General features: G+C 24.3%; 1 protein-coding gene across 6 annotated transcripts in view; it reads right to left on the bottom strand.

Annotated features, from left to right (window-relative positions):
- The window catches only part of LOC122504843 (ankyrin repeat domain-containing protein 17-like), an 89,164-nt gene that overhangs the window by 47,932 nt on the left and 13,333 nt on the right, over nucleotides 1–27,899 (bottom strand). For 4 of the 6 annotated variants that reach the window (XM_043616128.1, XM_043616134.1, XM_043616132.1 and 1 more), the window contains exons 2-9: nucleotides 16,450–16,893; nucleotides 16,047–16,194; nucleotides 15,660–15,940; nucleotides 11,566–11,863; nucleotides 11,179–11,480; nucleotides 8,573–9,421; nucleotides 8,276–8,489; nucleotides 3,864–4,453 (exon numbers count right to left, since the gene is read on the bottom strand). In XM_043616128.1, the coding sequence (XP_043472063.1) occupies nucleotides 3,864–4,453; nucleotides 8,276–8,489; nucleotides 8,573–9,421; nucleotides 11,179–11,480; nucleotides 11,566–11,863; nucleotides 15,660–15,940; nucleotides 16,047–16,194; nucleotides 16,450–16,893 (3,126 nt within the window). Of the gene's footprint in view, nucleotides 1–3,863; nucleotides 4,454–8,275; nucleotides 8,490–8,572; nucleotides 9,422–11,178; nucleotides 11,481–11,565; nucleotides 11,864–15,659; nucleotides 15,941–16,046; nucleotides 16,195–16,449; nucleotides 16,894–25,424; nucleotides 25,666–27,899 lie in introns of those variants that run through there. The other 2 variants (XM_043616133.1, XM_043616131.1) reach the window with 2 other exon arrangements.

The following is a 27,899-nucleotide window of genomic DNA, read 5'->3' as shown; positions in this document are numbered from 1 at the left end:
TCCCAAACAATACTAACCTTCCATTTACGTCAAATTACGATACTCTCTTTTTCTAATTTTAAACTACGACACTAAACTTTAATCCATCGAAATTTACAATGTCGCAGATGTCAATTTTTTTCTAATATTTCCTGTGATCAAAAATTATTCTAAACTAAGGAATTTTTACTTTTGGAAACATTTTTTTAAACCATTACTTATGTAAAACAATGAAAAACATTCTAAAAAATTGTCAATTAATAATTATAAATGATAAAAATTGTTAAAGAAATTTAAAAAATTACAAAAATTTAATTTTCTTTTTCCCTGAACCTAAAGAATATTCTGATTCACTATAAAAATTATTAGACACTCAGAAAAATGTTCTAATACTTTTATTTGCGAATTTCTTTAATTATAAAATTATTCGAAAATATCAATTACTTATTTTTCAAATAAATATTTAATTATTATTTTTCCACAGGAATTAAGTTTTTCAAAAATTTTAAATTCAAACTTTTTGAAATTCAGTAACTTAGAAGAATATTATTGTAAAACATGAAGATGAACGAGCGAGATAAAATCATTATTTTACATTAGAAGAAAATTGTTACTGTAACTTCTTTAAAATTATTTTCATCATTTTCTATTCAATTATTATTTTCTAGAATTTTTAACTGAAATTCTTCTCTAAATCAACTATTTTTAATACTTTTTGGCAAAGTTCGTTGAGAATTATCAAATTCATTTGTTTAGAATTCAATTTTACGAAATTTCATCGATTACACAGGCCTGCAAATTTTGGCTTAGTTCTGTTACAGAAAAAGTGGTAGGTGATTCTTATAGCTTTTTTGACGTAGAATACGAATCCAATTTCCAAAATGGCCCATCACGTCAGGATTTCTTTTTTTGCCTTAAATAGCCAAAAAATGGCTATTTTGGACACTTTTCGGAATTTTTTTTTGGTTAACCAAAATTTTTTTTTTAATTTGCAAAATTTCATCGTATAGTACTATATCTAAGCTTTAAGACCCATTTTTCAAAATTGCTTTACGATTTTTTAAAAAAAAGTTATGTAGATTTGAAATTTTTTTATTTAGGATAATGTAGGTATAAAGAAGTTCAAAATGGCATTTAATTTCAAATCCAAAAAGCTATAAGAATCACCTACCACTTTTTCTGTAACAGAACTAAGCCAAAATTTGCAGGCCTGTGTTATTCGAAAATTCTTCAATTGTATGTTAGAAAATAAAAACTTGAAATAATTTCAAAAAAATTAAATTAAACTTTTTTAAAAAAATTAATTCTACGAAATTTATAGTTAAAAGTATATGGAAAATTCCGATTTTCAAACGTTTAAAATTTGAAACAACATTTTCAAAATTCAATTAATTCTATAAAATCAAGCTTTAATACTTTTAATGTTCAATTATTATCTAAAATTTTAACCAAAATTCATTTTTAAAGCAATTTTTATTATTATTTAAATAGGTACAAAAATAAATAATTTATTGAATAATTCAATGTTTCAGTAGAAATTTATCAATATTTTCTTTAAATAATTGAATTCTTTTGGAAAATTTTAATCAAATAGAAATTGAAAATCATTGAATTCAGAAAAGTTTTTAAAAATAATTGAAATCTTGCCAAGAATATTATTAAAATTGTTGAAAATAATTGAATTACAAAGAAGAATTGTATTATATCTATAAAGATAATTCAAATTTTGAAGAGAATTTAAAAAATTTTTTAACATAATCTAAAATTTGAACTGTAATATTAATCTTTAAATCAATTTTTATTGGAAAATTTTTAAGAAAAATAACATTTTTAGAGGAATTCTTTTAAAATTGTATTAAAAATTATTTAAATTCTCCAATGAGTTTTATTATTTAAGAAAATAATGGAATCCGTGTAAAATTTCTTTATTATTTATGAAACTAATTAAATTATTGCCAAGAAATTTATAAAAAAAAATTGTAAATAATTAAATTCCTGTGGAATTTTTATTATTAATGAAAATAATGAAATATGTGCGTAGAATTTGATCAATCTTTTTTTTAAATAATTGAATTTTTTGGAAAATGTTATTATCATCGTAGATATTAAAAATCATTGAATTCAGTAAAATGCTTGAAATTAATTGAAATTTTGCCAAGAATTTTATTAAAATTTTTGAAAATAATTTATTTCTTGCGAAGAATTTTATTCAAATTCTTTTAAATAATTGAATTCCCATAAAAAGTGTATTATTTGTGAAAATAATTAAATTCTTAAGAAGAATTGTATTGAAAATAATTGAATTCTTTAGGAAAATTTTATTAAAATTGCAGTTTTATTAACTAAATCTTGTAAAGAATTTGGTCAAAATTTTTTTAAATAATAGAATTTTTAAAAGAATTTTATTTAAATTTTTCGAAATAATTAAATTTCTCAGAACTATTTTTTTAATTCTCTGAACATATTTGAATTCTTTCGAGAAACTTTATTAAAAAAATAAAAATAATTGAATTGGTGCGAAGACATTTTTTTAAAAAATTGTTAAGTAGTTGAATTCTTGTGAAACTTTTATTAAAATTTTGTTTAAATAATTGAATTGTTTTGGAAAAATTTATTAAAATAGTAGATATTAAAAATAATTGAAATGAGGAAGATTTTTGAAAATAAATTAAATTTTTCTAAGAATTTTATTAAAAATTTTTTGAAAATAATTGAATTTCGGAGATGAATTTTATAATTTTTAAAGATAATTGAAACTTTAAAACGAATTTTAATAATATTTCTTTTTAAATAATTGAATTCTTTTGTGAAATTTTATTGAAATAGTAGATATTAAAAATAATTGAATTTCTTTGATGAATTTAAATAAAATTTTTAAGAATAATTACATTTTTCGAGAAATTACATTAAAATGGTATTAAAAATAATTGAAAACCTATAAAGAATTTTATTATTTAGGAAAATAATTAAAAACCTATAAAAAATTTAATTGTATGAAAATAATGGATTTATTGCGAAGAAATTTATAAAAAAAATTGGTAAGTAATTGAATTCCTGTGAAATTTATTTGAAAATTTTGTTTAAATAATTAAATGATTAAATGATATTCATTAAATAATTTCTAAGTAACTATTTTATGATAGTTCTTCAAGAATTAAGTTATTTAAAAAGAAATTATTGTTCGAAATAGAAAAATTTGAAAATTCTGTATTAGAATTTTATCAGCTTTTCGCCTTCAATAATTAGATTTCAAGAATAAGCACAATAACTTTAAAAAGCAACAATTTTTTAGGTTTTCGATAAAAATTCCTACTTTTCTAGATTTTTTCAACATACGGTTATAAAATTCCCTGACATTTCCAGGTTTCCAGGTCAATTACAGTGGACCCTCGATTTTTCAATTATTCTATATTTTTTAGCCAACTTTAATAATTGACAGTTTTGTGGAAAAAAAATTACCACCCTAATAACAATAAGACATTTTAATTACATGTTAAATTACCTTTAAAATAAACTCAAGAATATTGAAAATTAACATTGATTAACAATGTTAAATATTTTAGAAACCATGTGAATTTTAAGAAAAAGAAAATAATCTAGTAAATTTCTTTTATATGAAAAAGTATTTTTGCCTGATTCTTCTTTCAGAACTTTAGTCAATTCATATTTCACCTCTCGATAAATAATAATTTCTGTGCAATGATGAGTTGCAATTATTATTGTAAGAACGGGTTGTTGTTGTTGTTGTTGATAACATTTTTAAAATTAAATAAAGTAACTTTTGTTAAAGGAAAGTATTAAACTGTAATAAGAATGAAAGAATGAAATTTTAAGCTAAAAGAGAACATTTTGACACAGAAAAATTGAAAAGAAAAGATACTCACTTGTACTTGATCGAGTTGCAACTGCAGTTGTTGATTGAGCTGCTGAAGCTGATGAACCTGCTGAACTTGATAGGTGTGTTGACGTTGTTTCTGTTGGTACTGCTGTTGCAAGCCAGCCATGAGAGTCGCCTGTTGCTGCTGCAATTTTGCGCTCAGGGTGTTGCCAACTTTTCGAATGTTTTTGCCCTCCTTTTTAGAAACGGGCTTTGCTTTTGGACGATCGCTAATGGCGGTGTTCTGACTGACGTCGCTACTGGCTGTGATGGGCTGGGAGATTGTCACGGCGGCCGGAGGACTCGAGATGATCGGAGATGTTGGAGTGGTTGTTGCCGATGCACTGGGAGTGATTAGAGCGGTGGTCGCGCTCACAGGCACGCTGGCAAGAGACATGGGAGGCGAAGTGGCAAAATTATTTGCCGCAGGAAAAGTGTCAGCCAGAGAAGATGTCAGTGACAATGGCTGTTGTCCATCTTGCATTCCCTCCTTCATAAGTCTCTTCTTTGCCGATTCCAGTCCGCTTATGTAGCCATCGTAGAAACCAATCAGATGTCTATTATTCTCCGGCGTTTGGAATAGTCCCGGCACACCGCCTGAAATGTGTTTCAAACCATTACTCACATTTTTTACTTCAGACATTAATTAAAGCAGTAAATAAATTAAGGTTACATTTTGGCGCTTTGCGTTTTTCGCAAGGCAACGCCTGCGAAATCATTTCAAAAGAATAAATGAGAAAAAATCGTGAGGCAAAATCCTGACGTGATATAAACTTCGCTATTATCAGTAATTAAAACTTAAATGAGCCCTCAACGAACTTGACGTGTTCAACCCTTAAGAAAGAATCTGATATACAGTCAAAACAAAACAGGGTTGCCACGAATATTTAATTTTATTTTTCCCTGACTTTTCCCTGATTTCCAGACAAAATTTCCACTTTTTCTCTGACCCTAAAGAATATTCTGATTCACTCTAAAAATTATTAGATACTCAAAATAATGTTCTATTACATTAATTTACAAATTTCTTTAATTGTAAAATTATTCGAAAACATCAATAACTTCTTTTTTTAATATATATTTAATCATTATTGTTTTTCTGTAGGAATTAAAATTCTTCAAAACATTCAAATTCAAACCTTTATGAAATTCAACAACTTATAAGAATATTATTCCGAGTCTTCGACTCGGAGCAATCGCCTTCTTCATGTTTTATTATAATTTAAACTACCATAAAATTTTTCAAAAAAAAGTTGATTATTTACAAAAATCCTTTGCAAGAATTCAATTATTTTTACAAACAGTACGATTTCACAAAAAAATTCAATTATTTAAAAAAAATGTAATAAAATTGGTTGCAATAATTCAATTATTTTCATAAATAATAAATCGATTATTCGGTAATTCATTTTTAAATTAATTTTTATTAGAAAACTCTAGAAGAATTCAATTATTAAATAATTGAATGTTTATTAAAATTTGTCAAAACCAATTTTAATAACATTTTTAAGAATAATTACATTTTTCGAGAAATTCGATTAAATTATTGTATCAAAAATAATTAAAATCCTGCGATGAGTTTTATTATTCATGAAATCAATTAAAATTATCCCAACAATTTTATTAAAAAATTTTAGTTCTTATTTTCTAGTTCTAAAGTTATTAAAATTTTTCTAAAATAATTGGATTTCGGAAAAGAATTTTATTATTTATATAGAAACTTGAAATTTTGACAAGAATTTTTCTTTATCATAATTAAATTTCTGCGAACAATTTTATTATTTATAAAAATAATTGAATTCTTGCAAAGAATTGTGTTAAATTTTTTTAAAAAATTCAATTCTTCGACAAATTTTATAAAAATCTTTTTTAAAAGTTGACATTTTTTATTTTTAATAATTGAATTCTTGCGACGAATTTTATAAAAATCTTTTTAAATAATTGATATTTTTCGAAAAATTTTATGAAATTTTGAATTTTAAATAATTGAATTCCTGTGAAAATTTTATTACTTATGAAAATAATTGAATTATTTCAAAGAAATTTATTAAATATTGAATAATTGAGTTCATGTGGAATTTTGACAAGAATTTAATTAAAATTTTTTAAAATAATTGAATTTCGATGAAGAATTTTATTATTTATAAAGATAATTGAAATTTTAAACGAGAATTTTTTTAAATTTTTGAACATATCTGAAATTCTGCGAAGAATTTTTATAATTTTTGAAAATAATTTGAATTTCTGGAATGATTTGTAACTTTTGGAAAATTAAATTTTTTTTTAGTATTTTGAATTAAAATTCTTCTATCAATCTAGTATTTATGAAAATTGTAAAAGTTATTCATTAAATAATTTATAAGTCATAATTTTATGATACTTTTTGAAAAATTAAGTTATTTAAAAAGAAATTATTGTTACACTGAGAAAAAAGAGGGCGCGTTGCAGCACATTTTCGATTCATGTTGCGCGACTCAACCCTGTGTTCTGCTAGAAACTTTTCTGGGGCGTGCAGCGGACCCCTGAGTCGAGGCGAGCTGTATTTGAAGCGTATTACACGCTCTTTGGGGCGTGCTGCACGCCCCAGAAAGTGTGTAGAAGAATTCAGGGTTGAGTCGCGCAACATGAATCGAAAATGTGCTGTAACGCGCCCTCTTTTTTCTCAGTGTAGAAATAGAAAAAATTGAAGGTTTTGTATTAAAATTCTTGTCAATTTCATAGTTTACGAGGCAAACAAAAAAACATCAAAATTCGGCGAATTTTAAAAAAATTTTAAAGAATAAATGCAATTTTCTATCAGTTTATGTAAAATTGTACATAGAAAAGAATATTTTATTTTTGAAAATAATTGAATTCCGGAGAAAAATATTATTATTTATGATATTAATAAATTTTTTGTGAAGAATTTTATTCAAATTTTTTAAATAATTGAATTTCTTAGAATTTTTTATAACATTTTGAAAATAATTAAATTTCATTAAAAAATTGAAAATAATTGAAATCTGACGAAGAATTTCATTAAATTTTTTTTTAAATAATTGAATTCTTGTTAAAAGTTTTATTTTTGAAAAAAATTTGAATTCTTGGGAAGAATTTAATTAAAATATCTGAAATAATTGAATTGCTTAGGAGAATTTTATTTTTTAAGAAAATAATTAAATTGTTTCCAAGATTTTTACAAACATTTTTGACAGTAAAATTTTAATTCCTATAAGGAATGTTATATTTTACGAAAATAATTGTATTCTATAGTCAATTTTATTATAATTTTTCAAATTTATAAAGCATTTTATCTCAAAATATTTCAAAATAATTGAATTTTCGAGAAAAATTTTATTATTTATGAAAATAATTAATTTCTTACGAAGAATTTTATTCAAATTTTTTTCAAATAATTGAATTCCCATAAAAAAATGTATTATTTGTGAAAATAATTGAATTCTTAAGAAGAATTGTATTGGAAATAATTGAATTGAATAGGAAAATTTTATTAAAATTGCAATATTATTAACTAAATCTTGTAAAGAATTTTGTCAAAATTTTTTTAAATTGAATTTTTCAGAACAATTTTTTTCTATTATTTGAATATATTTTAATTCTTTCGATAAACTTCATTAAAAAATAAAAAATAATTGAATTGGTGCGAAGAAATTTATAAAAAATTGGAAAATAATTGAATTCCTGTGAAATTTTTATTAAAATTTCGTTTAAATAATTGAATTTTTTTAGAAAATTTTATTAAAATAGTAGATATTAAAAATAATTGAAATGAGGAAAATTTTTGAAAGTAATTGAATTTTGGAGAAGAATTGTATTATTTATAAAAATAATAGAAATTTTGATGAGAATGTTTTTAAATTTTTGAAAATAATTGAATTTCTGTAATCAGTTGTTCTTAAAATTTCTATTTAAATTCATTAAAAATTGAAATTTTAAAAAATTTCATATTGAAGCCTTTGAAGTTGATCTATTTATGCAGATTTTAAACGCAACTCTTTTGAAATCTAATTAATTTTGAAAATTTTGAAGTAAAATTATTTATTAAATAATTTCTAAGTAATAATTTTATGATAGTTGTTGAAGAATTAAGTTATTTAAAAAGAAATTATTGTCAGAAGCAAAAAAAATTGAAATTTTTGTATTAAAATTCTTGTCAATTTTCGTGAGGCAAACAAAAAAGACACCAAAATTCAGAATTTTCTTACAAATTCTAAAACTTAAATTTTTTCCAGTACTTTTAATAAAAATCCCTGACTTTTCCCTGAATTCCCTGACTTGTGGCAACCCTGTTTTTATACTGATTAATTAAAATTATTGAAATTATTTGTTTTTTTCAAAGATGTATTTTTGTTGTTTAAGTTGATTTAGCGAAAAGTAGCATGAAATGTAGGAAATGTTCAAGAGAAAATATATACATACCATGAGCAGAAGCATTTGCTTGGGCAGGTAAATCAATGTTAAGCGTGCTGGTTAATAATGATTTTGAATCAACACTGTCCTGCTGCTGCAGCTGTTGTTGTTGAAGAGATTGCTGCATAGGTTGTGACCCTGCAATTGATTCTGCAGTCGCACCGGAATTATTTAAATTAAACAAGTGGCTTGCTCCTTTTCTCTGAAGTTCTCGTTCTAACCTCTGAAGCAGCACAAGTGAAATAATGAAATAATTTCTCGTTGGCATGAGAGAGAAAATAAATGAATAAAAAAATAGACACGTACCTGCAATACCTGCATCTCCTCATCTACAATTTGTTGCTTGTGAAGAATTTGTTCTTGACGAGTGCAGGTGGTGGTTTTTCGGCAATCAGAAGTGGTGGGTGTTATGGTTGAAGTGGGAGCTGGACTAAGGCTAATGTTGGGTTCGCATAGAGCAGCGAAGCCTCCACTTCCCTTGTCTAGAATGTTGGTATCATCCTTGGTGGGCGCAACGGACTCGCCTGCGGGTTGAGTGCGAACCTGCTGCGCTTCAGCCGATGTAAGACTCATGTCCGGCATCATGGTGACAGATCGATTCTTTCTCAATAGAGACTTTTGCGTGTTGTGTTTTGGTTGAATATTTTGAGTTTGCGTTTGTTCGGAGGCTTGTTGCTGCTGCTGTTGCTGTTGAGTTGAGGGTGGCTGTTGAAGGGGCACTTGCTGCTGATGCGAAACACTCTGCAGTTGCTGTTGCAATTGCTGCTGTTGCTGTTGTTGCTGCTGCTGTTGTTGTTGTTGCTGCTGCTGCATCAGCATATTTGGTCCAGCGTTACAATGAGGTGTTGTCATCATGATGCTGTGAGGATAATCCAGTAGCAACTGTACGACATTTGTGTGGCCGCCTTTAGCAGCTTCTATCAGCATTGTTGAATTGTCCTTTAATTTGTGGAATGGATCAGCAGATTGTGCAAGCAATAATTCCACAACTGCTAAATGTCCACCGGCACAGGCCAAAGACAGGGGAGTGTGGTCATTGTTTGTAGTTTGACGATTAACGTCAGCTCTTTTGGATATAAGGAATTGTACGGTACAAAGATGGCCAGCTCGACAGGCTTTCATTAACGGTGTTCTACCGCCTTCAGATTCATGTTCCTGTTAAACAAAATTCAATTATATAATGACAATCAATTAAGATTGTCATGAAAGATTTCACGTCAAATTTACATTGAAACAGGTACTATCAATTTTTTAATCTGGGTGGCGATTAAAATGAACTATTTAACGATCTTTTTTATGTTAAAACAAGTTTCATTATTTTAATTAAAATAAGTCTTCACTTATAATAAAAAATAAATGTGATAGACTCTCTAAACACTTTATAGTAAATGTGGCAAAACGCAAGCTTCGGACACAGTAATTAATTTTAAAAAAGTCCCAAATTTAACAAAAACGACTTTTCTTTTTTTCTACGTCTTCACCATTAAATTCTCTACCGATTTCTGCATTTTTGGTTTTAAACATTTTTTAAAATAAATTAACAATAATTTCTGCAATCATTTGTAATTTGTTCAAAATTCATTTTTTTTAAACTAAAATTCTTCTATAAATCCATTATTTTTAATAATTAATTTAATATATATTAAAAAATTTATCTTTATTTCAGAAAAATTTGAATTATTAAAATTTTCCAAAAATCTAAGTTCTTTAAAATTTCTAATTAAATTCATTAAAAATTGAAATTTTGTAAAATTTTTAATTACAACCTTTTGAAGTTGATCTATTTATGAAAATTGTTAAAGCAACTATTTTAAAATTCAATTAATTTTCAAATATTTAAGTTAAATTATTTTATTAAAATTCTTTTTTAAATCAACTATTTTTAATGATTTTTGAAAAAGTTTTTCGAGAATTTTCAAATTCATTTGTTTACAATTCGATTTTATAAAATTCAATAAAACTTTTTGAAAAAAATTAATTCTACAGAATTGTTAGTTAAAAGTATAAAAAATTCAAATTTTCAAAGATTTTAATTTGAAACCTTTACAAAATTCAATTATTTCTAAATTCATGCTATGCTTTTAATATTCAATTATTAACTAAAATTTGAATTTTGGAGAAAAATTTTAATATTTATAAAGATAATTGAAATTTTGACGATAAATTTTTTTTAAATTTTTGACCATAATTGAATTTCTGCGAAGAATTTTATTAATTTTGAAAATAATTGAATTTCTTTGATGAATTTGAATAAAATTTTTAAGAATAATTATACATTTTTCGAGAAATTCCATTAAAATTGTATTAAAAATAATTGAAATTTTGCGGTGAGTTTTATTATTTATGAAAATAATTGTAAATCTACAAATTTTTTGATTATTTATGAAAGTAATTGAATTATCGCGAAGAAATATTGTAAAGGCAACTCTTTTAAAATTGAATTAAAGAAAAATTAGATTTCAAGAATAAGCACAATAACTTTAGAAATCAATAATTTTCCAGGATTCCAATTAAAATTCCCTGACATTTACAAGTTTTCCAGGTTTTCAGGTTGCGTGGCAACCCTGTAATTTTATCAACCTTTTTTTAAATAATTGAATTCTTTTAGAAAATTTTATTATAATCGTAGATATTTAAAATCATTGAATTAAGGAAAATTTTTGAAAATAATTGAAATTCAGAGAAGAATTTTATTATTTTGAAAGATAATTGAATTTTGACGAGAATTTTTTTAAATTTTTGAACATAATTGAAAACAAAAATTGAAAAATCATTTTGGTTAAAAATTGAGACCTGTAGAGTGCATTGAAACGAAAAAGTCAATTTTTTCGTCGTTTTTTGAAAATATGAAATATGAAAAGGCATGTTTTCATATTGAAATGATTTTTCCAATTTGAAATATGAAAAAGTACCATATCTGCGCCAAATTGTAGAAGAAGATCAGCTACATCGGTGTGACCATTTTCACAGGCATAAGTAAGTGCAGTGTCACCAGTCTGCGTTTGGGCATGAACATCAGCTCCCGACTCAAGTAAATAACGAACTAGATCCAAATGCCCCTCCTGAGCGGCCTCCATTAGCGGCGTTGACGCTCCCAACTCAATGTCGGCGCCAGCTTTTATGAGGAAGTCAGCGACCTCCAGAAATCCACCGCAACAAGCCAGCGTGAGGGCAGTTTCTTGCGTCTCTTCCGTTTGTGTGTTAATTAGCGATCCTAATGGCACAATACGATTGTAGACATATTCCTTTCAACTTGTTCAATTCCAATTGTAAAAAGTATAAAAATTCATAGCTCTTACTTGCACTATTACCTTGACTTAGAAGCAAGGCTACCATTTCTTCATGTCCTTCCCGCGCAGCTTCCATCAGAGGCGTGTACCCTTCATCATTGACTTCCTCGATATTCGCTCCTCTTTCAATCAAAAGCATCGCCAGGTCCACGTGACCCCCGCACGCTGCCAGGGTCAGGGGAGATTCGAAGCTGTCAGTCGGCATGTTCACCTGTGCGCCCGAATCCAGCAGTAGTCGTGCTACTTCTACGTGACCATCCATCGAAGCTTCCATGAGAGCAGTGTGCATTTCATCAGTTTTGTGTTCCTGAAAAAATAGTACATCATTTTTTTAATTCCACTTAATTAATAGCGGCTCGCACTCGTTAATTAAATTTTAAAAAATAGCTTAAAGACTGAAAAAGTAGTAAAAAAGTGAAAGTAATTTCTTTTTTGAACAGAGATATCAAACTATCATCAAAATAACTTTAAATTATAATTTTTAAAAAACATCAGTTTTTTCAAAATTTCAAAATTATATTATTCAAAACATCAATGAGTTTTGTTAAATAAAAATATTTAAACACTTATTGTCATTTATTTTTCCACAGGTTGTTAGTAACAAATTTTTTATGTATTAACAGGCTTCGTACTTGATAATTAATTTTTAAAAAGTGGAAAAAGCAGACTTAAGACTGAAAAAAGTAGTAAAAAAGGTAGCTATCGAAAAATTAAATTTGATGACACAATTTTTTTATATAAACGTATAATTACGTATTTATTTCTCCACAGGAATTAAAATGTTTTAAATGATTTCAATGGAAACTTAATTTCCAAAAATTACAACAGTAATTCTTCCCAAATTCCATTGCATCTTTTTGTTAGAGTTTTTAAATAAAATTATTCAAAACTTTAAATCATTTTATTTCAAAATAAAAATTGAAATATTGTTACAGTTTTACAATTGAAATTTTTAAAAATCTTTTGAAATTTAATTATTTCTAAAAATTCACACTATAACGCTTCTAATATTCAATTATCCAAAATTTTAACTGAAATTCAATTCTAAATCAATTTTTATTAGAAAATTCTATACGAGAATTCAATTATTTAAATACAAAAATAGTTAATTTATTAAATAATTGAAAATTTCTTAAAATTTAATTCTTATAAAGAACTTTAACAAAAATTTTTTTAAATAATTGAATTTTTTCAAAGAGTTTATCATAATTTTTAAAAATAAGTAAATTCCATCAAAAATTTTCTTGAACTATTTAAAAATAATTACATTCCATCAAGAAATTTTATTCAAATCGTATTTAAAATAATTCAATTTTTCTAAAGAATTTTATAACTTATTGACAATAATTGAATTCTTGCGACAAATTTTATTAAAATTTTTTATGAAAATAATAGATATTAAATATAATTGAATTGAATTTTTAACTAAATTTCACCTCTAAATCAATTATTTTTAATAATTTTCCTAAAGTTCTTCGAGAATTAAATGATTTAAATACAATTTATTATAATTGCAACTGTCCGTGTTTTTTCTAATTATTACAATAGAATATTTTCAAAAAATTATAACAAAAAAATTCTCTTAAAATTAATTTTTTCAAAATATTTTTCAGTAATTTTTTATAGATAATAGTTTTTCAATTATATACTATTGAAAAATTTCCAAACAATTGAAATTTGATAAAATCTTTTCAAAATAATACAAATTTAGTAAATTCTTTTAAAAATATAAAAAAAACAAATTTTTAATGAATTTTAATTATAAATATGAAAATGATTTTTCCGAAATTTTAATAAGTCTAAGAAAGTAAATTTTAAAAACTTTTAATTAATTAATTTTTTTTTTAATTTTAATTTCCTTTTTTTTTTGAAGATAATTGAAATAATTTAATTCTTGCGAAGAATTTTATAAAAATTTTTAAATAATTGATTTCTTTCGACTAATTTCATGCAAATTTTAATTTAAATAATCGAAATTCAATTATTTAAAAAAAAAATTTAATAAAATTCTTGTCAAAATTTCAATAATCTTTATAAATAATAAAATTCTTCTCTGAAATTCAATTATTTTCATAAGGAATAAAATTCTTCGCAGAAATTCAATTATATTCAAAATTTTTTTTTAAATTCTCGTCAAAATTTTATAAATAATAAAATGCATTATGGAAATTTAATTATTTTCAAAAGTTCTGATAAAATTCTAATACAAAATTCAATTATCTTCAAAAGTACGAAAATTCTTCGCTCAAATTCAATTATTTTCAAAAAATTATTTTAAATTCTCCTCACAATTTCAATTATCTTTATAAATATCAAAATTCTTCCGCAAAATTCAATTACTTTTAAATATTTTTAAGAAAATCTGTTCAAGATTTCAATTCTCTTCATAAATAATAAAATTCTTCTCTAAAATTTAATTATTTGTAAAAATAATAATAAAATTCTTGTCCAAATTTCAATTATCTTTATAAATAAAAACATTCATCCTAGAAATTCTATTATTTTCAAATTTTTTTTTAAATTCCTCTTTAAAATTTTATTTATCTCATTCATAAATAATAAAATTTATCCTGGAAATTTAATTATTTTCAAAAGTTATGATAAAATTCTAATACACAATTCAATTATCTTCAAAAGTACGAAAATTCTTCGCTGAAATTCAATTATTTTCAAAAAATTATTTTAAATTCTCCTCAAAATTTCAATTATCTTTATCAATATCAAAATTATTCTGCAAAATTCAATTACTTACTAATGTTTTATAAATTTCTTCTCAATAATTCAATTATTTTCATAAAAAATAATTAAAATTTTTTTTTATAAAGTCTTCTAATATAAAATAATGTCGAAGACTCGGAGTGATCGATTTCTTCATGTTTTATAACAATTTTTTATAAGTTGTTTAATTTCAAAAAGGTTTGAATATGAATCTTTTGAAGAATTTTATTTCCTATGAAAAATAATAAAAAAAAGAAGTTATTGATGTTTTCGAAAAATTTGAAAGAAATTTGTAAATAAATGTAACAGATCATTTTTTTGACTAATACTTTTTCCTTCAATTTTCTAAAAATTTTAAAAGTTTCACTTTCTAATTGACAAATAGTATTTATAAACATTTTTTTTTTCATTAATTTTTAAAAAACTTTAAATTTTATTAAAGCAATTGTAATTAAGAAATAGAAATGATGCAAGTTTCCTTATGAAAATTGAGAATTTCCTACAAAAATATTAAGAAACGAGATAATATGTTGTTTTTTTTCCCTAAAGAGAAGAATGATTTTGTGAAGAATATTGTTTACAAAAAAAGATTTTTGCCATTTACAATTTAAGTCGAAAAGTAATTGAAAAATTTGAAAAAAGTCGATTAGTCGCATTTTACTAAAAAAAATCTCGAAAAAGTCACATTTCCTTAGCCCTCCGTCACACACCTTAGAAAAAATTACGACTTTACACACGTTTAGAGGGAATCCCTCACCACATTGTAAAATAAGCGACATTACAACATAAACAAAGGAATCAACAAAAATTTAGTTTTAACACAAACTAAATAAGCAAAAAAATCATTAAACAATTCATTTTAATTATATTTATAATATAATTTTGTCATTAACCAACAGTGGAACAAAAAATGTTTTGAAAACTTGATTTTTTTATTTAACATAACCTGACTTTTTCGAGTTTTTTCTGGCTTTGAAGCTTCGTAATTAAATATTAATTATGTTTAACTAAATGTTTTTTTAGAAATGTGTTGAGGAGTAAGTTGTCGAAAGGTATAGAAACTGATTTTATTTTGCAATGAGGAAAACAAAAGTTATTTAAAAAATACTGAAACCGTAGAGGGAATCCCTCCCTAGGTGTGTGACGGAGGGTTAGAAAAGTCGAAAAAAGTCGCACAATCCGAGCCCTGAATGTTTTCCAGTACATACTTTAATAAAAATCCCTGACTTTTCCCTGACCAATTTTACTTTCCCTGACCTGTGGCAACCCTGAAAATGATAATATCCGAGGCCTGCATAGGAATCAAAATTGCTTACTTCTTTTGCAAGTTTTGGAGAAAATAATTGCAAATAATTGAAAATGATTGTAAATAATTGGAAATATACCTGATCAGCGCCTGCATCAAGTAAGAATCGAACCATGTCTAAATGCCCTTTATAACAAGCCAGTGTCAACGCGGACTCTTTGAATTCATTCGAATGAGTATTAATGCCTGCTCCATGTTCCAACAAGATCTTGGCAACTGGGACATGACCCGCACTGGCCGCTTCCATCAAAGGTGTATGACCATTTTCATTATGATCCTCGACATTCGCACCTGCCTCAAGTAGTGCTCTCACGACTTCTTCATGGCCGCCAGCGCAAGCGTACATCAGAGGTGTGTTGCCTTGATAATAAAAGAAAAGGAAAAAGTTGAGATTAATTTTCACTTTCCAAACACTAGAAAAGAGGATATTGAGATAATTTTAGATTGAAAGATTGAAAATTCGTACCTGATGTTGATTGAGCATTGACATCTGCCCCATGAGCTATAAGTAATCTCACTATATCCGCATGGCCTGCGCTGGCAGCTTCCATCAAAGGGGTGCAATCCCCCTTGATGCCACGATCTTCAACGTTCGCACTCATTGCTAGTAATACCTAAATTGCAACAAAAACAATTGAAAAACAATTCGAAAAAGACTTTCACAAAGCTTCCTGCCCATTTATTGTCCAGGCCATCAATTTATTCATACTTCAAGTAGAGCAAAGTACAAGCAACGACAATAAAATAGACAGTGACAATACTGATAAAGTGGACCCAAAAGAAATTATCCACTCTTTCCTGTCTCTTAGCAAACAAAGAAACAAACAAACAAACAAACTCAATAGATTGAAACTTGATGGACTTCTTACCTGTGCAAGTTCGTAATATCCAGCGGAACAGGCGAGAGAGAGTAAACTTTCTCCCTCTTCCGTTGTTTCGTGAACACTTCGACCCTCAGTCAAGAGCTTTTTAACAGTGCCAACGTCTCCGTCAGTGCAAGCTTCAACCAGAGAGCGTTTCTCGTTTTGACTGCGGGGGTTGTCGCTTCTCATACGAGTTAATGCCGCTGCCGCTTCGTCTAATGCACAAGAAACACTAGATGTCAGTCGACGTAATACCTCGTGATCGGCCAAATGCTTTCCATCACCGGATGACAATTTTCCAATTCCGGCTGCCTCGAGAAGTGCCTCTAAACGCGCTTGTGTCTCAGGATCCACTGATCGTTCAGGATCTTCAGGAGCAAGTAAAAACTTTGAACTCTCCGGATGATTATCTTCTTCTAATTCTGCTTGATCTATTGCAAAACACTCCACCTAAAAAAACAAACAAACCAAATAATTCATCAACACTTGTGCCATTTAACATACCAAAATCAACACATTTTCAGGGCTCAATATTTTTCAAATAAAACGACCTATAATTATTATCATTCCTTCAATTCAATTATTATTTTCTACAATTTTTAACTAAACTTATTCTCCAAATCAACTATTTTTAATAATTTTTTAAAAAATTCTTTGACAATTTTCAAATCCATTTGTTTATCATTCAATTTTACGAAATTTCATCGATTATTCTTCAATTGTATGTTAGAAAATAAAAACTTGAAATAATTTCAAAAAAATTAAATTAAACTTTTTTAAAAAAATTAATTCTACGAAATTCATAGTTAAAAGTATATGGAAAATTCCAATTTTCAAACGTTTTAAATTTGAAACATTTTCAAAATTCAATTATTTCTATAAAATCAAGCTTTAATACTTTTAATGTTCAATTATTATCTAAAATTTTAACTAAAATTCATTTTTAAAGCAATTTTTATTATTATTTAAATAGGTACAAAAATAAATAATTTATTGAATAATTCAATGTTTCAGTAGAAATTTATCAATATTTTCTTTAAATAATTGAATTCTTTTGGAAAATTTTAATCAAATAGAAATTGAAAATCATTGAATTCAGGAAAGTTTTTAAAAATAATTGAAATCTTGCCAAGAATATTATTACAATTTTTGAAAATAATTGAGTTACAAAGAAGAATTGTATTATCTATAAAGATAATTCAAATTTTGAAGAGAATTTAAAAAATTTTTAACATAATCTAAAATTTGAACTGTAATATTAATCTTTAAATCAATTTTTATTGGAAAATTTTTAAGAAAAATAACATTTTTAGAGGAATTCTTTTAAAATTGTATTAAAAATTATTTAAATTCTCCAATGAGTTTTATTATTTAAGAAAATAATGGAATCCGTGTAAAATTTCTTTATTATTTATGAAACTAATTAAATTATTGCCAAGAAATTTATAAAAAAAAATTGTAAATAATTAAATTCCTGTGGAATTTTTATTATTAATGAAAATAATGAAATATGTGCGTAGAATTTGATCAACCTTTTTTTAAATAATTGAATTTTTTGGAAAATGTTATTATCATCGTAGATATTAAAAATCATTGAATTCAGTAAAATGCTTGAAATTAATTGAAATTTTGCCAAGAATTTTATTAAAATTTTTGAAAATAATTTATTTCTTGCGAAGAATTTTATTCAAATTCTTTTAAATAATTAAATTCCCATAAAAAGTGTATTATTTGTGAAAATAATTAAATTCTTAAGAAGAATTGTATTGAAAATAATTGAATTCTTTAGGAAAATTTTATTAAAATTGCAGTTTTATTAACTAAATCTTGTAAAGAATTTTGTCAAAATTTTTTTAAATAATAGAATTTTTAAAAGAATTTTATTTAAATTTTTCGAAATAATTAAATTTCTCAGAACTATTTTTTTAATTCTCTGAACATATTTGAATTCTTTCGAGAAACTTTATTAAAAAAATAAATAAATAATTAAAATAGTAGATATTAAAAATAATGGAAATGAGGAAAATTTTTGAAAATAAATTAAATTTTTCCAAGAATTTTATTAAAAATTTTTTGAAAATAATTTAATTTCGGAGATGAATTTTATTATTTATAAAGATAATTGAAACTTTGAAACGAATTTTAATATTTCTTTTTAAATAATTGATTTCTTTTGTGAAATTTTATTGAAATAGTAGATATTAAAAATAATTAAATTTCTTTGATGAATTTCAATAAAATTTTTAAGAATCATTACATTTTTCGAGAAATTAAATTAAAATTGCATTAAAAATAATTGAAAGCCTATAAAGAATTTTATTATTTAGGAAAATAATTGAAATCCTAAAAAAAATTGTATTATTTTTGAACATAATTAAATTTCTGTGAAGAATTTTATTACTCTTGAAAATAATTTAATTTCTGAAATAATTTGATATTTTTTTAAAAATTAAATTTTCTTTTCGTGTTTTTAACTAAAATTCTTCTATAAATCCATAATTTTTAGTAATTATTGAAAAAAAGTTCTTTGAGAATTTTTAAATTCATTTGTTTACAATTCAATTTTCAAAAATTTCAATTATTCGGCACGTCAAAAATATAATTTCAAGTAAAATTGAAATAAACTTTTCCAAAAAAATTAATTTTTCTACAAAATTGTTAATTAAAAGTATAAAAAATTCAAATTTTCAAAGAATTTAATTTGAAACCTTTTCATAATTAAATTATTTCTAAAAATTCACACTATATTAATGCTTTTAATAATATTATCTTAAATTTTAACTAAAGTTCATTTTTAAATAATTTTTTATTATAAAATTCTACGAGAATTCAATTATTTAGATACAAAAATAAATAATTTATTGAATAATTGAATATTTCTTAACATTGAATTCTTATAAAGTATTTTATCAACAAATTTTTAAATAATTGAATTCTTTCGACGAATTTTAATAAAATTTTTAAGAATAATTACATTTTTCGAGAAATTCCTGTAAAATCTTATTAAAATTAATTGAAATCCTGCGATGAATTTTATTATTTATGAAAATAATTGAATACTTGCAAAGAATTTTATTAAAATTTTCAAAAATAATTGAATTACTGCGAAGAAATTTATTAGTTTTGAAAATAATTGAATTTTTGAAATTATTTGTAACTTCTCTAAAATTCTCCAAATTATATCGTACAATTTACTAACTTTCGTTCTTTTTCTATCAAATTTTAAAAGTCGCTTTATTCGATTATTAAAAATATAAAAAAAAGTAGAAAAAGTCGTTTATTTAATTCAGTGATGTCACAAAAATTTTATTTTCTATTTCCCTGACCTTTCACTGATTTCTAAATTCAATTATTCAAAACTTGAATAATTTGGTTGAATGCATATTTAAATACTTCTCATTTGCTTTTCCACGGGAAATAAATTTAAAAAAAGTTCAACTTAAAACCTTATGAAAATTAATAATTTCTAAAAATTACAACTATTACTATCCCTTTCAAAATTCAATTTTCTACAATTTTTAACAAAACTTCATCTTTAAATTAATTAGTTTTTTAACGATTTTCCGAAAGTTCAAATACAAAAATTACATTTTTTATAATAATTAGAACTGAAATTGTCCATGTTTTCTTTTAAAAGTTATTAAAATTTATTATTTTTAAAAAAATGCAGTAACAAAATTTTAAAAATTAATTTTTAAATATTTTAAAGATAATAGTTTTTCAATTATTCTATTGAAAAATTTACAAAAAATTGAAATTTGGTAAAATCTTCTAAAAATAATTGAATTGTCGAAAATAATTGAATTTTTTAAAAGAATTTTTGTATAATTTAAAAAAATTTTTGAAGACTTTTAGTTAAAAATTTTGAAAATTATTTTTTTCCAAAATATTCAAAATAATTCTAAAAATTTTAATGATATTTTTAGCATGTATTTGAATTTTAGAATTTTATAATTGAAAATATTGGGAAAAAATTTAATTCTAAAAAATTATGATAATACAATTCCACGAATTACTTTTTTTAAAAATATTTTGATATAATTTTTAGAAGCTAATGTTCATTAATTATCATTTTTAATTTTCCATTTAAAGATTTTTTCACAAATTTTTGCTTTGAATTATTTTAAATTCTGCATTGCTGATTAAAATTTTTCTATATTAATTTTTAAATAGAAATTTTATTTATAAAGGAAAGTACGAGATAATTAAGAATTTGTTTAAAACTTTCATTATGAAAAGCAAAGCAAATAAAAAACGTCCAATCTAAGCAGTGACTTTGAGGAAGAATCTAACGTACAGTCAAAACAAAAGTTAGTCCAATGTCATACTTTCGTATTTTGCTAGATAAAGATAAATTAAATTTTAAATTTCTTTCACTCGAAGGGTAAAGAATTTAATCTCCAACAATTTAAAAAATTAAAAGTTCAATTTGAACAAAAATTACAAATTCCTGTCATATATTAAGAAATATTTGTTAAATTTTCGATTATGTTCTCTAATGTGTTTCTTATTAGCAGAAAATTGTAATTTTTATTCAAATTCAACTTTTAATTCTTTAAAATGCTGAAAATTAAATTTTTCACATTTTCAAAAATTGAATTTAAAATATTTATTTTTTTCATATAAAATACGAAATTATAATATTGGACTCACTTTTATTTCGATTCTTTGTCGGATTCTTCCTTAAAGTTTTTTAATTTGTGGTTGCTTTCGATTAAAATTCTCTGACTTTTCAAGAATTTTTTGAGAAATTCCATGACTTTTCCCTGACTTGCGGCCACACTGAAAAATATATTCGATAATAAAAATTCCAAATTCGTAGAATAAAGTATAATTTAAATACAAATGAAAATTGAAATTTATTTTTCTCAAGAATTATGACGTTTACAATTTACAAGGCTTATATTATATGATCAACGATTGAATAAAAATTTTTTTTTTCACAATGAAAAAAGTAAATTTTGTACAAATAAAGATTTAAAAAAGTTGGCGTAGAAAAAAATATTTTTATTTCTCAATCGTTGATTATAAACGTTGTAAAACTTTATCAAAAAAAATTGTACCTATATTAATAAAAACTAAAAACATAATTTTCTAAATAAAATCAAGATGGTCACAAGTTTCTGTTTATCAATTTCCCTGATAATTTACTGACATTAAAATTATTTTCCCTGACAAAATTCTTTTTTACTTTAACAAACAAAAAAAGTCGCTTTAGTCGATTAAAAATAGAAAAAAAGTCGAAAAAGTCGTTTATTTAATTTAGTGTTGTCACAAAAATTTTGTATTTCCCTGATTCTTCACTGATTTCTAAATTCAATAAATCAAAACTTGTATAATTTTGCTAAATAAAATATTTAAATACTTCTTATTTCTTTTTTCACCAGGAAATAAAATTTAAAAAATTTTAAATTCTGAAATTTAATAATTTATTTCTAAAAATTAAAACTCTAACCCTTACAAGAATTCAATCATTTTCTACAATTTTTAACTAAACTTCATTTCTAAATCAATTATCTATATTACTTTTTAATATTTTTCCGAAAGTTCTTCAAGAATTCAATTATTTAAATACAAAAATTCAATTTTTATAATAATTGTAACCGTTCATTTTTCTTTTTAAAGATATTAAAGTAGAATATATTCCAAAATTTTAATAAATGAATTCGTAAAATTAACTTTTTAAAAATATTTCTAAATAATTTTTGAAAGACGCAATAATTGAATTTTTCAAAGAGTTTCATTAAAATTATAGATAAATTAGAATTTTAATAAAATTCCAAAAGAAATTGAGTTTTGCAAAGAGTTTTATTAAAATTCATAAAAATAATTGAATTTTTCAATAAATTTAAAAAAAATCCTGAAAATTGAATTTAGACAAAAATTTTTTTTTTAAATTCCTGAAAATAGTTGAATTTTGCAATAAATTTTTAAAAAATTCGTGAAAATTGGATTTAGACAAAAATTTTATTAAAATTCATGAAAATAATTGAATTTTGCAACGAATTTTAATAAAATTCCTGAAAATTGAATTTAGACCAAAATTTTATTAAAATTTCTGAAAATAATTGAATTTTGCAAAGAGTTTTATTAAAATTATAGATGAATTAGAATTTTAATAAAATTCCAGAAAAAAATTGAATTTTGCAAAAAGTTTTATTAAAATTCATGAAAATAATTGAATTTTTCAATAAATTTTTCAAAAATTCCTGAAATTTGAATTTAGACAAAAATTTTATTAAAATTCCTGAAAATAATTGAATTTTGCAACAAATTTTCTAAAAATTCCTAAAACATGGAATTTAGACATAAATTTTATTAAAATTCATTAAAATAATTGAATTTTTGAACGAATTTTAATAAAATTCCCGTAAAATAATTAAATTTTGCAAAAAAAATTTATTAAGCGAATAAATAATTGCATTTTTAAAAAATATTTAAAAAATAATCAAATTTTTGATGAATTTTAGTTATAAATAATTTCTCAAAAATTCGAAAATAGTAAATTTTTAAAAATTTTAAATTACTTTGTCAGTGAATTACTTTTTTCAAAACTATTTTAATATTTTCATTTTTTATCGAATTTACACTTGAAGATTATTCATTAAAATTTTTAAAAATTCAATTATTTCCAAAATTTTCAATAAAAATTCTATATTAGTTAATTTTTAAAAATTATAATAAAATACTTGAAAAAAGGATTTATTTTCAATTAATTTTACTAAATTTCAATTATTCAAAATCTTTTTAATTGTATATTTCAAAAATTTAATTAGAACAAATTTTCAAAAATAATTTTTAGAAAGATTTAAGTATAATTTCTCCGAAATTTTTTTTTTTAATTTGCTTTGTTCGAAGATAATTGAATTTTAAAAATATTGTAATGTATATTATCGAAAATAATTTAATTATTCTTAAAAGAATTTTCTGAAATATGGAATTGAAAACACTGAAAATATTGAATTTTAAAAAATTAGAAGCTAATTTTCATTAATTTTCATTGTTAAATTTACATTTAAAGATCTTTCATTAAAATTTTTGATAATACACGAAGTTGAAGTCCACAACGTTTATCAACGAAAAAAATTTATTTAATGCATTCAAGTATTATTTTTAATTTAATATTTAATTGTAAAATAATTATTAGCAAAATATGAACATTAATCTTTTTTTCTAAATATTTTTGTGTCAATATTGCTGCGTCATTTTTAATTAATTTACTAAGTGAAAAATTTTTTTTCGTTGATCAACGTTGTGGACTTCAACTTGGTGATAATACAATTATTTTCAAAATTTGCAATAAAACTTCATCAAAAGTTTATTTTCAAAAATTGTAACAAAATGCTTGGAAAAAATTAATTATTTTCATTTAAATTTTACAAACATTCAATTATTCAAAAAGATTTTTGTTATAGACATATTTGAAAAATTTAATTATCTTAATAAATGATTGAAAAATAATTTTTGAAAGATTTGTTTATAGTTATTTTTCACACTACAAAAATCGAAATAAGTTGTATTTTATACTTAAAAAATGTGGTATTTTGTTGCAATATTTGGAATACAAAAAATTTGAAAAAGTCGCAATTTTTGAAAATAAATCGAAAAAAGGCTCAATTTCCCTGACAAAAAATTTTGATTTCCTGTCATTTCCCTGACTTTACTGACAAAAATTTTCATTTCCTTAACATTTCCCTAATTTTATTGACATTTGCCACTCTGAATAAAGATTTAAAAATATTTTCATTCCTCAATCGTTGATTATAAACGTTGTAAAACTTTATCGAAAAAAAATTATTATTCAAAACTAAAAACATAATTTTCCGGAAAAAATTGCTTTGTAAAATATTTTACTAACACAGTGCAAATTAAAACTGAAAATTTGGATGAAAATAATAAATATTATTGATTATAGGTTATGTTACCTAGTTTCTTGACTTTCTTGCCTTGCGAGAACAGTTTTTTTAATATTGAGAACCAATTTTTCTTTTCAACTGAATTAAAATATTACCGTATTTACTATAAATATTAACTACTATTTATTTATTACTACAAAGAATGGACATTCGTTTGCTTTCCTCTTGAAAGAATTCAGAATTAGATTTTCAATTAAATCCCCGTTATTCAAGTGAAAATCTAATAATTATTTCAAAGCTTTCAAAGCGGTTTTAAATTTTTTGGTTAGAACAAATTGATGGTAAGTCGCAATCTTCATTTTCATACTTTTCAATCGTTACATAAGTTTATAATACTGTCACAATAAAAATAAAAAGTGGAAACAAAGATAAGTTTTTTTTCTCTCAAAAAAATTGAAAAAAATCCTATTTGTAAGTCGATAATTATAATACGAATTGAGATTTTTTTTTATGAAGAGAGAGAGAGAGAGAGAAAGAAATGTTATTTTCTATATTCACGTCACTCACACGTCAATAAATCATTAAACACTTATATTGTTTGCAAAATAAAACTCTCGACACAAATTAAACTCTAAACTACACTTTCAGAAATTGTTCTTTTATTCATTTTATTTAAATTTAGCCTCTTGACCTTACACGTTGTCTTGAAATATATTCACAAAGAATAATTTCAAACAAGTCACCCTAATATTTTTCTGCCCTGCGAAAAAAAAAGTAAATCCATAATAGTAAAAAAGGGATAATTTCGTTTTACGCGTAATAGGAGAAATGAGACTAAATTTTGAAACGCGAATTGACATTATTGTTCGAGAATAGAAGTTGGGAATATCGATACGACGAGGACGACGGCGGCGGCGGCGAAATTGCAATATAAAAATTGAGGTTATACTTGATAGCAAGAATAGCAGGAGAGTGAGACGCCTTGAGAGACACACTGTACATTCTTGGACTTGTATTTGATTGGAGGTGTCGGGGAAATTGTTCTCGAGGGGCGAAGAGGGAGGGAATGTAGGAATTGGTAGGAAAAAATGCGAAAAAATGAATTGATAAAAGTGTCAGCCTCACCCCATTGACTGGAGATAGCATTGAGAGTGACTGAGACAGTCTTAGGTGTGCTCGTAGGGAAAACGTCAGTGTCGCGCGCAGGGCACTGACGTAAGTTTCACGTCGAAATTCAATTCGCGCAACACAGGCAACACAAGAAACACACGCAACACAAGGAACACAGGTAATTCAACAACCAACACCGAGAGATGCATTAAACAGGTGAAAGTATTTTGTATATAATTGCGAGGAACAACAACTATTGCCAACTGTCTATAAGGAACGAAGAACAATGTGCAGCCATTTCAAGGTGGATAAAAATGACACTTCGTATCGCCAAATCCCGCATACCTGAGAAAGAGAGACTTCTCTTTTTCTCTACTATTCGACTCGCACTAAACTTGTAGTCGCGCCACTCGCGCTCTCGATTGCCCTGCACTTAGTCGACTTAGTCTACCGATTAGCGAATATTTCTGCGGAATCATCGCGAAATCGGCCAAGACTCTCTTAGTTGCAATATATAAAATAATATGGTGGCTCTCACAGTTTCCACGGATGCCACTGGCCCACGAACCCGACACGAATACACACGAGCGCGCACGAACGCGGCACACACACACTTCACACACAATCACGACTCGACTCGCTCGCCAGTCAGATACTTGTCATCGTCGTCGCACTCACAATTCATTTCGCCCGACACTATCAATATTATTTCATTCATTTCATACATTTTATTAATTTTATTTCTCCAGTTTTTTTCCTCGAGTAGCAAAAAATAACGCTCGGCGTGTCCCAATCGCGATTACTATCGATTACCTCCTTTATTCACAAAATAACTTGTCACTTTTGGTTTACTCTTGCCTCTTGGGTTTACTATTGAAAAAAAACGGGAATGCAATTTACATGTGAGTGGAGCAGCCTGCACGTGCAATTGGTAAATTAAAGTAGATTAGCAGAGAGTATACAGGCAACATACCGATCCTCGTTCCTCGGTAGACATATAGATGTCGTGAGACTAGTACACTATGGGAAAATGTAAAAAAAAACTTCACATATCAAGATATCTCTCGGGAAGAGAGAGAGAGAGAGAAAAGAAACAAAGAAACATTTTTCTTGCGGCAAAATAGAAACGTTATCAATGAATTTTTGCAACTATCTCTCAGTATAAAGGTTGACGTGTCTATGTCTCTAATGCCGCTCTGGCCGGAGCTACAGCTTTCTGGAAACACCCACTATCCCCATTATATTATTTGCAAATCGGCGAGAGAGGTCTGTTTTACCGATCGAGCAGTAGCCCAAGGCAGGAAATGGGAGATTCTCACTTCAGTCTAACAAAGGAATATTCAATATTGTTACTAACTTTATTCTTCTACTCAGAATCAACAGTTGAAATTTTACATTTTCAGAGATACTTTACATTCTTTTAATTGATAGTGTCACTTTTTCGAAATAAATAAAAATCCATCACTTTTTACAAAAGCCATTTTCTTCCCATTTCCCAATTGCTCAAGATTTATTTTTACATTCAATTAAGGAAGAATCTGACGGACAGTCAAAACAAAAGTTAGTCCAATGTAATAATTTCGTATTTTAAAATAAATTTCATTTTCAACATTTTAAAATATAAAATAAATTTAAAAAAAATTAATTTTCAACATTTTAAATAATAGTTCAAAAAAAGTACAATTTTCTGTCAATTATAAATAATTGTTAAATTTTAGGTTAAGTTATCAATGTAAAGCTTTTTTTGAAATTTAAATATTTATTTAAATTTACAACTGTAATTTTTCCAAAAGTCAATCATTTTCTTGTTGAAAATTTTTAAATAAAATCATTCAAAACTTCAATTATTTTATTTCGAAATAAAAATATAAATATTAATAAAATTTTCAAAGATTTCAATGCAAAAATCTTTCGAAATTTAATTATTTCTAAAAATTTACACTATAACGCTTCTAATATTCAATTATCTAAAATTTTAACTGAAATTCAATTCTAAATCAATTTTTATTAGAAAATTCTGTACAAGAATAATTTAATTATTTAAATACAAAAATAAATAATTTATTAAATAATTAGTCATTTATTAAAATTCAATTCTTATAAAAAACTTTATCAAAATTTTTAAAAATAATTGAATTCTTTCCAAGAATTTTAATAAATTTTTATTAACAATAATTGCAATTAAATTAAAATAAATTAATTAAATATTCCTATAAAAAATATTATTTATGAATATAATAAAAAAAATGAAATTTGTAAAAATAAAAATTTCATTTTTTCAAAGAAAATTTAAGTTTGTTTATAAAATTTTTTTTGAAAGCAATTGAATTGTTACGAAGGATTTCATTCAATTTTTTTTAAATAATTCAATTGTTTTGAATAATTTTAATCAAATTTTCTAGATTAATTGCAATTCTGCAAGAATTCATTAAAAAATTTTTTTAAATATTTAAATTCCTGAGAATAATTTTACTATTTATAAAAATAATT

Source organism: Leptopilina heterotoma, unplaced genomic scaffold (genome assembly GCF_015476425.1).
Source record: "Leptopilina heterotoma isolate Lh14 unplaced genomic scaffold, ASM1547642v1 Lhet_32, whole genome shotgun sequence".
Taxonomy (NCBI): Eukaryota; Metazoa; Arthropoda; class Insecta; order Hymenoptera; family Figitidae; genus Leptopilina; species Leptopilina heterotoma.
The sequence above is the reverse complement of the archived record's forward strand: the minus strand, read 5'-3'. Positions and strand labels throughout refer to the sequence as shown.